This window comes from Poecilia reticulata, linkage group LG11, assembly GCF_000633615.1.
Source record: "Poecilia reticulata strain Guanapo linkage group LG11, Guppy_female_1.0+MT, whole genome shotgun sequence".
Lineage (NCBI taxonomy): Eukaryota > Metazoa > Chordata > Actinopteri > Cyprinodontiformes > Poeciliidae > Poecilia > Poecilia reticulata.
The window spans coordinates 22,751,975-22,768,057 of record NC_024341.1 but is presented as its reverse complement, the minus strand read 5'-3'; the positions used below and the strand labels follow the sequence as shown (position 1 = coordinate 22,768,057).

The following is a 16,083-nucleotide window of genomic DNA, read 5'->3' as shown; positions in this document are numbered from 1 at the left end:
TTTTAAGACTATAAATTAATATAAATTTCAATAATTAAAACTGAAGGTATYTGAATGATGATTCCAATGAACACCACAAACCACAAAAGCTATTAAAAGGTTTYCATAACATTAGGTTCATTTGAAATCTAACTAAACAAAGCAGTAAATGTATGCCATTTGTAAAGATGGTCTGATGCACATGACAGAATGGTTTAATATCTTGTTTGAAAATTCTAAAATCCTAAAATATTATCCGTCATGGTTTATGTTTCTCAATAATGAGARCWCAGAGGGAAACACTTTTGGTTTCTTCTTTAGAAAAAGCAGAACTTACAGTAAAACATTTTCTGTGGAAAAATGCTAATCTGCTGGGCATGCGTTTGTGTGGTTTTGTGAGAAGTTCAAACATTCCTCAATACACCATCAATGAAATACAAAAGAGAAAACTATTCCTAAAAACAAAGTCTTTTTGGGCTAGTTTATCTGTTTTACAAAAAAAACAAAAAAACAATGATAAAAACAAATTCATGGTATGGGCTTCAAATGCAAATAACCTTCTGGTCTAAATGTGTGTGTGTCTTTAAGCAAAGCCACTTCCTCATTTTCTTTCTTCTGAAACCAGATGGCAGGATGGTCAAAATTAGCARCAGCAGTAGTTCTGACAGCCAGATTTTGATGCTGCATGATATACAAGWATAGRTTTGAACTTCACAAAATACAAACAGAGGAATCAAGTCCAGCACTCAGCTGTATCAAAATGTCCTCCGATATTTACGCCAAAGTACAGYTRTCCMAGAAGGTGAGATATACCAGAAATGARCAAGAGAACAGAACAGACTGGGAGGACAAGGAGGTAAATATCTACCAGTCTGCAGAAGACGTTGCTGATTACTACTATGTTTCTCAGCCACAGGAAGAAGGTAAGCAAACTTTAAAACATGTGACTTTTCTTTGGCTTCTTTGAGGTCCTGAATGTTGGTTACTTTTTAAGCACTAAAACACAGATTTAAGCACGTACCGTCTCTTCTTCTCCATGTTTGTTTTAGGATAAACATCTAAATGTGTTATTGTGTCAAATCCAGATTATGTGCATCAAATAATCGTTGCTCTTAGTGATGTTGATGTCTAGATTAGCCCACATAGCCTCATAGTTGATATAGAGCTARTAAATTGCCTTTGCAGAGGAGCATCACGAAAAGTTTTAACACTATAAAAACATCATGTTTTGGTAATTTAACTCAAWAGGCAAAGCTGAGTTTGTCTAGATTCACTACACACAGAACAACACATGTCAAGCATTCTGTCAATTTTCTGAATTAGCTTATGCTAATGGAAACACAAGACTGATAGAAATTTTATTTTCAATCGATACAAATCCTGTTATGGCAAACAAATTTATGGAGACCACTACTGACTTGATGGCTGTCCAGCAGACTGTCACCTCCTCCCTTCATAAGCAGAAAGCACCTCAAACAGAAAAAGCCGCCTGATCGCACAGCACCAGCCAGGAATATAGACGCACATTTCAGAACCAGGACAAACTGTGGAGGAACGAGGAGCAGAAGAAACAGGGGAAACAGCCTGGAGAGGAATGGGAAGCAAAGCCTGTTGAATAGTTTGAGGGTGATTCATAAAGCTGGACTCAATGCTTCAAGAGGCAGCACACATAGAGGAATCTAGTTGTAAAAGGTCTACRACTGTCATGTTTGTTGTCTAAGCCTGAATCAGAAACAAGTTCAGAGGAATCTTAACTGGACTAAAGAGAAAAAGAATTTGATTGTTGCTCACTGGTGCAAAGATCTCCCTTCAGACAAAAGATTATTTTACATTCATTTGAAAATGAATATTCCAGAATCTAGAGGAATCATGGAGGGATATTCAATCCAAGATGATTCACATATCAAGTCCTAAGTCAGCAGAGTTGTCTATCAGCAAATTTTATAGCATCTATTGCTTCAATACGCTTCCTCTGAAAAGCTCAAGGTTTTCAGAGGAAACCTGATTGCTGATTTCTTTTTCCTGGTGGAAATGATAAATAAAGTGATGCTCTTAGCTGTGGTGAGGACTCGATTAAACCACAGAGCTAATCTAGACATTAGCTTACGTTTAGGGCCGTTTATGCCCTAAACGTCCATTGGTCTAAATGAGCCTTAAGAAGAAATTTAAGACCTAATACTACATAATATATTTAAACATATTATTTAAACCAGATACACAAATATGAAAACATAAAGTTCGTTTYACTCCCTGATCAATTTCAATGCTAATTTCCTCCCTATTTTTTCCTCTGCAGGCCAACAGACACAAAGACAACCAGCTGTGAAGAAAACYTCTTCCAGAAGAGCAAAACTCTGCAAAATGCTGCCATGGATTGTAATGTCAGTTGCCATCATCAGCCTGACCATATGCTGTAAGAAAAGTGAAACACACCAATACAAGATGTAATTCAGTCAAAATGCAGATAAAATGCCATTTGCTTCGTAATTAATTAGTTCACATAAGCCTACAGTTTATACTGCAACAAGGTAATTTAGTCGGACATGAAGCTGCCGACATTTTGCATCAGCAGAAAATCAACAAAAATGTGCAAGAGCATTTGTTTTTGCTGGGTCTCCAGACACAACAGGCCTCATGTCCTAAAGGTTTGCACGAGCAAAAATAGAGGCAAACTTGATAACATGCAACCAAGATTCAGCAAACTTAGGAGAATAACAGACACAATAAATTTGTGAATATACAAAACATAAGCTGATCATCAGAACMTGCAMAATACTGGGAGGAGGATATTTATATGCAATGACTTAGCACCTGCAATGTGACTTGCTGAACCTGAACCAGACTGTAACGGCTGTTTTTGCAACTTTTAACGTGTTTATAAAAAGAGTGCAAACTGGMACCGTTTGTCTRCGGTGACTGTTTGGGAAGGAGGGACAGATATGACAGAAGATACTGTTGGGAMATTTAAAAAGTACAAAATACAAATAAAAAAATAATAATCTAGAAATATTCTCCAGCTAYTAYGATTTCTGTTTGATTCAGCAATGAATCACTCCAGTTTTGACAGTACACTTTTTTATAAAAGAAAACAAAACAGGAATATTAATCATTTTCCAGACTCCCTGTCTACCAACGACTAATAGCAGTTGGTACATTAGGACTGTTTATCATACACAAGCTTTTATCAAATCATTAAATGAACTATTCCTATGATTATTGAGAATCTAACAGCTTTATTAGTCAAACATAAAGCTCAACWAAACAAAAGCCCATTTGTTTGATGAGACCGATTCTAACATAAGAAAAATGTTATTTCCGTTTCCTTATAAGGCTATAAAGAACAGTTGACCAGCTTAAGGTTCATCTCCTGTCTGAAATAGATATGCTAATTTGTGGTGTACTTGTTGAGCTCTTTGCATGAAGGGTTWGGCTGCCCTTCCTGCAAACACCGAGCTCAAAAGAAAAAAAACTTCCACAAACAACAACTTTTTCTTTACAGTGTGTAAGAAAAAACAATATGGTAATGAAGGGATAAGTATTTTAGAAATGTGGCCACAGAATTAAAAATATCAAATAGGATTTTTCTATTTTAGTTATTTGCAATGTTTATTTATAATAAAATAAAAGACTCCAATGATGCCTCTTTCTTTAGATGCTTCAACATCAAAGTTCTTTTTTGTTTTCTGAAATCAGAAGGACAGGAAATGRTGGCTCTAACCGCACTGCTAGAAGCAACGTTTCTTTCTGAGTAAAGCCTGTTCACTAAGTGGAGAGCAAAGTTCAGCATCTCTTCAGCCGTTTTATTTTGTCAGGATGTTCTCAGATATTAAGTCCACTCCAGATTTAATCCAAAGAGTCASATACAGCAAAGCAAAGCAAGAAGAAACAGCAGAGWGGGARGAGAAGAAGGTTCATATCTATAATTATATAAATGACATGATGGGCGATTCTCAGTTAGGAGGAGGTAAGTAAAGATAAAGAGACAAACAGGACAGCAGCTCATTTGAGTCATTTTGARTTTATGTGTTCAACTAAAGTTAATTATTCTCTCTTAACTTTGGTTCTGTAGGAAAACAGATTGAAAATCAACCTGCATCCAACAAAGTGTCTGCTAGATTTACAACACTGAGCAGAATGGTGCTGTACATGTTGGTATTAGCTGGGATCATCAGTCTGACTGTGTACTGTAAGAAAAACTAACACCTCAAAACTGATATTCTAAATGTATTCTGATCACAATCCAGATTAACATATGTATAAAGTATTTATATTACAATTTTCATGAAGAAGCGCTCTGTTGATCTGACAGTTATATATCGCTACAGACATTTGTACAGCGTAACGTGGTTCACTTGTGAGTTTGTTTGTTTTCAGTGATAATAGCTTTAAAATTGACTGTTTTTATTTAACACCTGTTTAGCACCTGCTAAAAGGCTGTTTGTGTTGTTCCAGTGGTTATTGGCAATTTGTAGATTTATTGCTTTTTTTTAATTTTCCATCAGTAGAAAACAAATATTCAGTTATCACTTATTTAAATTTACTGTTAGAATAAAACTCAGAGGTGATTTTTAGCCGATTGAGGAAAATAAATAGTATAAATTKTAATTAAAGTTCCATGATTGGCATCATTTACTAGGTTTCCAAAATATGAGGAATCTTTACTGGATTAAGACTCTTCTATAAAATTAACAATCTGTAAGAATGTCCACGTTCTATGTAAGGTCTGCAACCTTACATAGGTTGGCAGAGAAGTAATTCATTTGTACAAAAATAATCCAACATAGCAGTTTAGGGTACCAAGATACTGTAGTGCAAACATCAAGTCCCTCGTGAACAGACATTAGTATCTGCTGAGTTCTCTGCAGAATATTTGCTTCTTATTTTCAATGGGTGAAATTAATGCTAGAGGTACAGAAACGTCCATTTGAAATTTCTACAGATTCAGTGGAAACATGCAGAGCAGATGAGTTMCTTGTAGCAGTGACCACAGGTATGGGACAGTCAGGAAAAGCAGTGGGTAAAATGCTTTATGGTGTTTGCAAAGAGCACAGAAAAGTCATGATTATCCTCAGACTCAAAAGAAGTTCTGTAAATTTGCTTTGACTCAACGACATTCAAGATCATCAGCTGTTTTAAGTGCTGCATGTGGTGAGGCTCACCAAAGAGTGACCAGATTTCACTTTCACCAGCAACTTTACCACAATTAAATGTATGTCTATTAAAAAGCTCAGGTTTTACTTGTATAACCTGGGTTTTATATGAAAGAAAAAAAAATAAAGCCATGGTTTAGGTGTCTTTAGTCTGTTTAATTTTAGATTGTTGAGTGAAAGAAAAGAGCATCTAAGTGAATAGAAACAGAAACAAGGCATTAAAAGATTTACCTCACTTAGAYTATAGAATTTGCAACGTAACTTGTTTCCATTGGTTGTTAAATTTTGAACCGGTTCTTTGAAAAACAAATAAATAGGTTGAACTTAATTCACTTCAGCTTATTTATATAGCACAGATTCACAAAAGTTATTTCAAGGCACTTTACTGATAAGCAAGTCCAGTTACATGAAAATGACATTCAGCTCAATCASATTCAAAGTCAGTTCCATGCATTCAAATTAGATTCTAGTTATAGAACGATGCAGTGAATTTACTATGTCAATTAGTGAAAAGTTTTTCATCTAAGGAAACCAACCAACTGCATCGAGCCACTAACTTTGCAGCAACGGTGGTTGGTAATTTCCTGACCTACTTGCACAATCAAACCATGGAGACTGGTGACAGCAYGAGAAGGTTTAGTTAAGACTGAAGCCATTCTGGACAGATCAGGTTCAGGATTTTCTGAACAGCAGAGGGGTAAGTTATTCTGCGTTCAAAAATGAAAAAATGCAAGAGTGGCAGGTAAGACTGGTGGTTAACTGTGGCTTGAAGCTGAATGTAGGTGTTGGACGGACAATTCAGGTTCTGGTGTGGAATGAGGAGCAATGAGATGTTCCAGAGGTGAGTTCTGGGAATGCTGGTGAATCTGAGGATCCAAAGTGGATGCGAGTCTGGACAGGTATCTGAGAGCATCAGACATGTAGGAAACAAGTGAGCAACTTGTTCCACAGWCGGATCTTGAGATGCTTGGAAGTGGAGAGAACTTGRGATCACTTGAAAACAAAGTCRGTTGAAAATCAAGGTTTTTCATAAAGCCACAAGAGGTTGCAGGAGGGCTAGAGGCTGTCAKAATGGTCAACTAGTGATGGTCCTGCGGTTTCTTATATTCCTTAGTCTCCTATGAGGTGATTATCCTTAGGCGTGTAGGCAGACGGAGCCAGTAGATCCTCTCTCTAACAGAACCCAAACTCACAAAGGAAACASACAAACACACCRAATCCCTCCTCCTGAATAAGCCCTCAGGGAGAGTGGACAGTCCATTGCATTGAATTGCTGTAATCATTATGAAAGATGCTTCCTCATTTCACTGTATTAGTAGGAAAAATCTTGCTTGACACATCATTAAAAACTGGAAATTTACCTGATCACCAGCTGGGAATAAGAATGGTAAAATTCATTCATACATTCAAAAGCTATTTTAAAACTGCTGATTTAATAGTTTTGTTTCATTCATTCTTTAGTCACTCTGGAAATCATCAAACTGAAGAACAACCACAGTCGTCTTTCAGGTAAGAGACATTTCATACATAAACACCAAATAAATAATGACCCATTAAATGTTCATTTTGGTTTTTTTGGCTTCTGTTAATCAATTAACAAATGTTATTTTTAAGACATTRGAGACAATTACAAGCTACAGTTACAAGCCACACTTTTAGGTAGGGCTTATTTCATATTTAACCAGTATATTCACAATTGTTAAATTGTTTTTTGCTTCACTTATTAACCATGTTGTTCTTTAGAAATGGCAGCCAACTACAGTCAGCTACAGAACAGCTACGAAATACTCAACAAAAAACACAGTCAACTGATTGATCAAGTAAACAGATTGAACAAAACGATTACAAGTAAGAAAAAAGTGGAAATAAAAAATATGTATTACAACCCAGAATCATAGTTTGGATTTTTCCCAATTTAATTTGTTTTGTTAGTCAGAATACAAAACACTGAAAAAAAGAAAGTTGCTAGGAATAATCTAAAGAAAAAAAAAACAATGTTGTTGGAATATATGATTTAGCAAATGTTGACTGATACATTTAACATAAWGCTTATTAAAACTCTGACCTTGTATAAAGGAAAGCAGTGCCCAGATGGATGGACCAGGTTTGGATGCAGCTGTTACTTTAAAAGCAAGGACAAAACGACTTGGTCTGATAGCAGGACATACTGTCAGCAACAAGGAGCTGATCTGGTGATAATAAACAGTGAAGCTGAACAGGTGAGTCTGTTCATATCTGTGTGATCTTTGATATGAATTTACCATCTTGCTGTCTGATCTAATATTATGTGAGCTGTTTTCTAAAAGCATTGTTTGAACWATTAAAATTCCTAATGAAACATAATTCAACAATACAATAAAACCCTACTTTTATGTAAAACAGGTGAAGATTAAATAAAATGACAAATTTCATTGATATGACACAAAGAAAGCTGGTCACAAAACAACAAAATAATCACTGCATCCAAATTATTAAAGAATGAAGAAACTATTTTATCTTTTCAGTGTCATTGCATTAAATGATACATATCTTATCTGTTGGATATCAGAGTAAGTTGTTTTTGTTAATCTCTGTGGAACAAWACAGCTGTTATAAATCTTTGTTCTAAATTATTTAAGAAAGAAAAACRTTTTATTCCAGAAGGCAGAGATATAKATGATAATTTTCTGCCTTCCAGAATTTACAGAACACATGATCTAGATTTGTGATTTTAAKCWTTCAGAGAACCTGAATTAGTCTGGAGAGTATGATTTGCTCTGCACACTCTAAACACTCTTGRCATATGACAAGGAGACATGTTCAAAAGGGGGAAGAGGCATGTTAATTACCATTAATTTATCATCTTCAGCTTTAGTAATGAACAAACAAAAGATGAATCAGTCCATGTTTGACAAAGATTTATGGTAAAATTCAGATAACATTGGTGACATTGGTGAGGAGAAAAAACAAAAGCAGAGGGTGTTCATGCACCACCATGCTTAACTTTTTCAGAACATTGATTGTTTCAGAAACAATGTTTGACTCAGATGGGAGCAGAACAATCTTTAATGTACTGAACTGTCCAAGTGAACCTGAGTTTACCTCAATAAACCACTAATTCATGGTAATGTCTCTAGGACAAGATTTCTCTCCTTAAGATGAGTTTGGGTGAACTTTCTTTTGTGGAAAGATTGTTTATCTTACAAAGTGATGATTCAAAGCTATATCAAACATGTGTTTTCTTTAGAAGTGAAAAAAGTAAGCAAAAAACTTTCTACTTACTGTTTTCCTTCATATTTTCATCTGTCATTCTTGGTCTAATTTTTTTGTTTTGTTTTTTTTTTTTGATGCAAATCTAACTTGTGGCTAGTTTTTGTAGATGGATTACAAGGATGAGCAACTTCTGAGTTCTGAGAAGTCAGAACAGACTGTCTATTTCTGTCATCTATAGTTCCACAAACAGACTTTCCCCCCGATGTAACAAGAATGAAAGGTTACACGAAGTAGGCAGAATGAGGAACATAAAGCATTTAGATCAGGTTGTCCAGCTGCAGTTCTCATGAGCTGCTGTTATCATCAAACTTTAGATGCATCCTTCTTAAACATGCCTGAATCAAATGGATGAACTTCCTCACAACATGTCATTCAGCTCTGCAGAGGTCTAGCAATGAGCTATTCATATGATTCAGGTTAATCTGAGAATGCATAAAAGTTGCAGGATAGCAGCTCTGGAGAACTGGATTTGGCCTCTATGGGTTGATCAGACCACTATTATTCCTGTGTTACACTTCTCAAATATCCTGGGCATATTTTAGCACTGTTTCTGAACAATGCATCATTCCCACATTGAAAAGTATTACAATTAGTTGTTTTTTTTCATTAGATGATGTGGTTTGTATAGAAAATGGTCTAATAAGTTGTACCCACTAAATAAAAATGTTTATTAAAACCTGACCATCTGAAATTATTTGAAAGAAATCTAAATTTAAAGAACAATGAAGTTTTTGCTTTAATTGAAATGAGTTATAAAAGCATGGATTTTTACTATTGTGAAATAAAGTGCTGTTATGTTAGATTCATTTTAAATGCACAATCTTTTTATGATATCAACATACGTATGCCATTTTAAAGAAAACATGTCTTATTTTCCTTCAACTAGGTATTTATAAAACAGTTTAATAAAAATGAAGAATCTTGGATCGGTCTTGAAGGCACTCCAAAGTTGTTACATGGGAGCTGGACGTATGACTGGAAATGGGTGGATGGATCACCACTGACACAACCGTGAGTTTAATTTCAAAAATCTTAAAAATGACCTTTCAAGAATTCCATATACATAAGGAATTCTTAATGTGGACCCACATTACATTGAACTTATTTGTTAGTGCCACAGTGGTGACAAGGTTACCCACTGGGGCTCCACAGCAAAATAGTGTTTTCCTTTTTTTATATATATTTAGTTTTACATTTGCACTCCAAAAGCATATTTGTTGGCTAAGTGATGATTTAAAATGCATATAAATATTTCTACGTAATGCAACTTTAAATGTGAAAAAAAAGTCATAAAAAAAAATTGAATGAGCAGCTACTTGGATTCACTCTGTGGAAATGGTACAATGCCTTTGACAAACTATTGCTAACTTTGAAGAAGACAAAGAAAGAAAAGTCATTTCAGTTGTTTATACTTTCCAGTTTAGTCAGTTTGTTCCTATATCTGCTATGAAGTACATAACAGATTTAAAACCATGATGTTTAGAGTTTGGGATAACTTAGAAGAGGAAATCCAAAACCAAACTTTCCTGCAAATCATTCAACACTAATTGAGGTAAACTGAATTAATGATGAAGGAGGAGAGGTGAAGTAATTATTGAGCTGATTGTAGAAACTAGAAACTTAGTGGAAAAGAAGCAAAATACAAGCAAAGTCGACGGGAAAACCAAAGGCAGACAAAACCAAACCAGGACAAATCAATAATTAAGCAAATGTGAGTAAAGACTGAAATAAACAGAAATAAATAAATACCAGAATCTGGCAATAACAAATCCAGAAAAAAACTGTATCCTGAGCAAATTGAAGATCATTTTAGTAACAACTACCAGATAATGCGTGTTATGGCCACTCTTGCATCACAAAAAGTTCCAGAAAACAAAAATGCCAGAGTAGTTCCTCAGGAGGAGGTTTTCGACTCACTCAAAAACAATAAAAAAGCACTCGCGGAGACTTTTCCTGTTTCAAAGGAGTTTCTTTTACTTACAAAAAATAACAAAACAAAACAAAAAAAATCTCCGAGTTGACTTCAAATAAATCATTAATTTGCGGTACAAAAACCATTTCACTCCTCACTCCTTCACCAAACAATCAGATCAGCCCCAACAGCTGCTTCTGCCTGTTAATCACTGCCGGAGCCTGACTGACGAGGAGGAGGGTCTAAGCAAAACAAATAAATAAATACATACATAAATAAATAAATAGATCTACCATTCATATGGCTTTAAGTCTGTGGAAATTAATTTAGCAAAAAATAAATGCATCTAATTCTTATTAGGCTCCAACAATGAGGGAAGCAAAGGCAGGAAACAACTCAGAAGAAACAAAAACAAAGCAGGAAGAAGTTAAAGATAATAAAAAACACTGTTTTATAAGGTAGTTAAAATAATTAAAGTCACTAAAATATCCTTCACTACCAGTCACAGCAGCTGAAATTTTTTATGTCTGAAAACCTTTAAGACTTTTAAAAGCATAGACATTTCCAGGAAATAAGACAGCCAAGATAAATACACTAAGAAGAATACAGAGAGTATATGAGAATGTGCAGATAAAATAAACCTCTTCCTCCTCCAGCTCTCCCAGTGCATGCAAAAAAAGAGAATAATAATTAGACATAAAAAGGAAAAATATATTGATTTCTGGCAGTAAATGAGTCATGTTTAATAAAGTTGTATTTTCCCCCACAGGTTTTGGGGAACAGGATGGCCAAAATATTACCAGTACCAGGCATATGGAGTATGCTGCGATTCTGAAGGGAAATGGAAACATGCATTTTATAACAAGAACTGGATTTGTGAAAAATAAAGTGTCAAACCAGAGAAAGTAACTACCACCTTATTTAAAAAAAATGATGTTTAGGATTTTTGAGTCACAGCTCATTGCTTAAAGTTTGTTTCTAAGGTTTATGCAGAGGCATGATGTAACCAAATGATAACAGGTGATGTTTGATCTGTGGAGTATTTTTAACAGACTGAGTTTAGTTATAAGTTCTTAACTATTTTTCTTTATTGTTAAACTCACAGATGCATGGAAATCATATAAATATTTTTTCTGGTGAATTTGGTCAGTGTGGCAAAGAGAAAATCAACGTTTACTGGAAAATAGTAATAGAAAAATAAATTCAGGTGGTAGCTTTTAAATGATCTGCTTTGATGTGGTGCCATTTGCTTTGCAAAGCTTTGTCATTGTAGTAAGTTTAATATTTTGACAAATTTAAGAATGAACTGTAAAGTTTCAACATAGACACATAAAATAAACCATATTCTAAAATTGTAAATGTAAAAGGGATTTAATTTTCCTTTCTTTATCCATGTTGCATAATCTATGTGCAGTCATTAAAYAAATAAGGACATCTTTAATRAAAATAAAGCTTTTTCCCCAGATTCCCACATGTTTGWYTCATCAAGAAAAAAAGCCCTTCTRTTTTTATGAGATTTTAACATAAAATTGATGYTAAGTTCATTTTACAAGACTATAGATAATAAATTAACAGCTAATTTGTAATTTCCTGTTTTAAACAGACATGTTGATCTGTGGTGTACTTGTTAAGGCCTTTGCATGAATCGTATGTCTAGCTACTGTCCTGCTAACACTTCCTAAAACATCTGCAGCAGTAATAATGTAATTATCACCACATAGAGAAAAAGTAAAAAAAAACAAAAAAACTGTAAATCATCTCTGTTCATCTGACAGTTATGTCTATTATACATATTTATACAGTCATAACATGTGATGGACTTGTAATTTTTTTTTTTCATTTTAGAGTTAATTAGGTCCAGAGTTGATTGTTTTAGTTCATTTTAACATTCTAACATGCTGTTTGTGCTACTTTAGTGGGTGTCACGGGTTGTTTGCCAATAGATTTATAGATGTTTTGTCTTCCCCACCWATTGTAAACCAGTATGCAGCCATCATTGTCTGGATTTACTGTTAGAATAAAATCCTTGAGGTAAACACAGAATCATGTAATGAGATTATTTAAAGATTACAGACCATCGGATTATATAGTAATCCAAAGAAAGAGTAAGTAAGAAAGTCTTAGTAAGAAAGTGCATGTCTTAGGTTCCTCTTACATCTTATTTTCATTTGTTGAGTTTGCAGAAGGAGCACTTCTCAAATTATTTGTCTATTATTAAACTACTAAGATGTGAAGTTTCCTGCTAAAACTCGTCACAAAGGGAACTGAACTGGACCTTAGAAATAACTTTCTATCTAATTATTTTAGGCCATAAGCACATCAACAAGACATGACCAGAACTCAGTATCCTGCCCATTAAGGCAAAAATAATTAATCTTTCATAATTAATYMCTTATACTTCARAACWGAATATTARGGTATTTACACCACAACTCACATTATGTGGATACAAGAATAAAAATCACCAATTTGAATTAGGAAAGGTTAATATCGCCAATAACATAGAATTAACTTTACAATCTTAAAAAACAACAACAACAAAAATAAACAAGCTGAATCTGAGTTAGTTGGTCCTTTAGYCACTACCAGGTCAAACAACCAAGAGAAAAGCAGGTATAACTCTCTRTGCATCAAACATTCAGACACATTACATACACAGTCACCTGATAAACAAAAATATACTTGTAGCYATCTTAACTTTTTAACCAAATTGGGTTATTCTYTAGAARTGGTGCATTCAACAACAGAGCAGCTACAAAATACTCAGCCAAAATCACAGAATAAAGGATACGCTTGAAGGACAGAGAAAAATTAAAACAAAACGGAAACAYTGAGCTCTTGGAAATAAAATCTTTCACAAATCTTGAAATGAGAAAAATAGTTTTGACATATTCAGTTAAGCTTGAAATGCAGGCATTGTTTTCCTGCAATGTATTTAAATGTCTACGTCTGGACTAAAACATAAATAAGGGCGACTGAAAAACCCATTCATGCATGGTTTGTTGCTTTCAACGTGTTAAAATGGTGAGAGTGTGAAGCCATGGATAAGGAGCGTTCTTTACAAGACTTACCTGTGCAAATGAAATTACACACAATTCACTAAGCAACATTTTTTCAGCTCACAATTAACCATCACGACTCAGTAGAAACTACAGCTTAACCAATGAGGTCTGTATTTATTTATTTATTTATTCTAAAATTACACCTGGTTTTAAGTTTCATTCAGAATGATAMAGATTTCATCACCCTTTCCACACAGCGGTGGCTTTAAAAAGAGTAAAGCAGTACAACTTACCACTGGACCCGGCTCTCCACGATCACCTCTGGCCCCTCTGATTCCAGGACCGCCCTGTTAGAAACCAAAAACATTGTAATTACATATGCAAGATCAACAACATTTAGGACTTAAACATGTTTTATGTGTCTGAATGGAATAAAAAAATTGACTCCACAATAAAGTTGAGAAACAGCTGAAAGAGAACAAGTGAAATAATGAAGCCAAAGCAAATTGAGCTGCAAATTAAAGATCRTTTGACTGGATGGATGAGTATATATGATATGATCTCAATTTGCCAAGTGAACATTGGGCATCTTGAAAGTTCTTCTTTTAATCTGTGTAACATACTGAAATCACATGCAGGGTTTTCTTCTATTTTTTTTTTTTTTTTTTAGGAACAAAGCTGCATTAATTCTAATAGATAAYCAGGATAAACATAATAAGTTGCTCACAGGCACTCCGGGAGGACCAGCTGGACCTTTGCTGTCCTGTGTGCAGGTGCAGGCTTTGGGTAAGGCTGGACAGTCTACCTCCTTCCTCTGGATGATGATAATGTTATGCAAATGACAAAGAAAAAAGAAACTTAATGTGATGACAAAAGGGTTTAAATATGATAAAATCAAGCAAAGTAAAGGTTTGACTTTAAACATAAACTAATAAATGAACATAGTGTATAAATCTATAAAATAATCTCCATCTGAGCTACAATAGAAACTTTTTTTGCAACTTTTCTCTGGCCTAGTTTTATAGTAAATCAATAAAATCAAACGCATTGAAAGTTTAAAGGTTTATGAACTATAATTCACTTACAACACCTGTTATGACTGACCTCAGTCKTGACTTTTCTCTGATAAGCTATTAGCTGGAAAAAAGTATTTCACTGAAGTTAAGTGAAAACATAAAGGGCATCATGTCTAACATTCTGCTTCATAGCAGAAGCCAACTTTTAGAAAATGTGAAAAAAAAACTTTTATATGTAAAATAAATAAAAAAACATGGGCGATGAAACTGACTTAGTAGTATCTAATTTTGACAAAGWAGCAAAATCAAAAATGTAAATGTCAAACAGCTTTAAAATGTGTCCTCACCAGACCAGGCAGTTCACAGCACTTGTCTCTGTTGGCCCAGGATGTGCTGCAAATAATGTCAAAGTTCTGGAGCTGGAACTGCAGAAAAAGCAACACAGGATACAAGTCTGAATGTATCAAAATGCAACTAAAAGTTCATTTAAGTTTTACTGACAGGCATAACAGAAATGTAATGAAATTTAACCTGATTGCCAACCAAAAAACAGAAGAATTAATTACAACCATCAAATAAATTGTTTTTAACAGAAAAATATGGAAAAAGTTAAAACCAGATATTTAAACACATGAGATCAAAAGAGGAAATTCAGTATGAGCTATCAAAATGTGTCATTAATAAATGTCCCATAAGATGCCTTCTTGATCCGGCCAATCAGATGGGTCTGAATCGGACTCAACATCCTAGACCTGCTGGGAATCAAATCAGACTCTGTGACCATGGAGTGTCTAAAAACTCAACACTTTAGTTTGCAACATATTAGAGTGAGAATGTAGTTGCTTCGGTAATCAATAACAATCAATAATGATCTGATCTGGATAGAGTAAAGAGGAWTCCAGTGGTGCAGTGCTGCATGTGTGAACGCTCTTTCTACCGGTGCAGAGTTGTCCTTGTTCTCTCGGGAGCGAACCATCCTGCCCAGAACTTCCACTCCGTCTGTGGTGATGTTTCCTGCTGCGTTGATGAACTTCTCTGTCACCATTTTGCAGTCGATGAACACTTTGGCGCTCGTCTTGCTGATTGCAATGTGCAGCTGCATTAAACCAGAAATAAAACAGAACTTCATAAAGTCTYAGGAGAAACCTTGTAGCACTGTACTGCTATAGGATCTGAACTTTATGCCATGATTATTAATCATAGCAGTCACCACAGACAAGATGCTGATCAAATGTAACATTAGGAAARACSATGAGCCGAAGAGAAAGGGGAGCTGTTTAAATAGCAGGAGAAGAGCGCCCTCTACTTGTGTGCAGCTGTAAATGAATCCAGTTTCTTGGACAWTTTTGCAGGAACAACCTTGAAATGAAATAAAATCTACATATTTGGGGGAAATAGTTATTTGTATATAMAACTGAATGCATTTACCAGAACCTGGACTGGATGTGAATCTGGGATTCAAAACAATATCAGTGCATGAAAAGATTCTACCAACATAAATGAATAATTTAATATTTTACATACTAAAAAGGGAAAGAAAAAGAATAGAGAAAAAAATGGACAGATACTCCCAACCTTTCACAGATGTAATAAATGTAGGAGGATCACTCAGTTTTGCTGACCATATGCAGACTGTCATAACTTACTTTGCGAAATGTTAACATTTCTTTTTTAAACTACAGATGCTGGTATTGTTCTCAGAAGCAGATGTTTGTGTGTTGAGCTGAAAAGTCCCTCTGCTTCAGAAATGTGACACTTCGCCAACCTGGGGT

At 34.7% G+C, this 16,083-nt stretch overlaps 2 protein-coding genes across 4 annotated transcripts in view; one reads left to right on the top strand and one right to left on the bottom strand.

Annotated features, from left to right (window-relative positions):
• The first annotated feature begins 616 nt into the window (after positions 1-616).
• Positions 617-9,396, top strand: LOC103472825 (CD209 antigen-like protein E). The gene is made up of 6 exons (XM_008422666.2): positions 617-902; positions 2,276-2,392; positions 6,591-6,638; positions 6,873-6,977; positions 7,206-7,348; positions 9,268-9,396. Exons 1-6 carry the CDS (start codon positions 665-667, stop codon positions 9,394-9,396), a joined length of 780 nt encoding a protein of 259 aa, XP_008420888.1. The 5' UTR covers positions 617-664.
• Positions 9,397-13,489: 4,093 nt separating this feature from the next.
• LOC103472826 (collagen alpha-1(XIV) chain-like) overlaps positions 13,490-16,083 on the bottom strand; it is a 111,136-nt gene continuing 108,542 nt past the window's right edge. For 2 of the 3 annotated variants that reach the window (XM_017307590.1, XM_017307592.1), the window contains 4 exons: positions 15,249-15,407; positions 14,659-14,736; positions 14,023-14,109; positions 13,490-13,642 (listed from right to left, as the gene is read on the bottom strand). In XM_017307590.1, coding sequence (XP_017163079.1) covers positions 13,505-13,642; positions 14,023-14,109; positions 14,659-14,736; positions 15,249-15,407 — 462 coding nt within the window. In that variant the 3' untranslated portion in view covers positions 13,490-13,504. The remainder of the gene's footprint in view (positions 13,643-14,022; positions 14,110-14,658; positions 14,737-15,248; positions 15,408-16,083) is intronic. The other variant, XM_017307591.1, reaches the window with a different exon arrangement.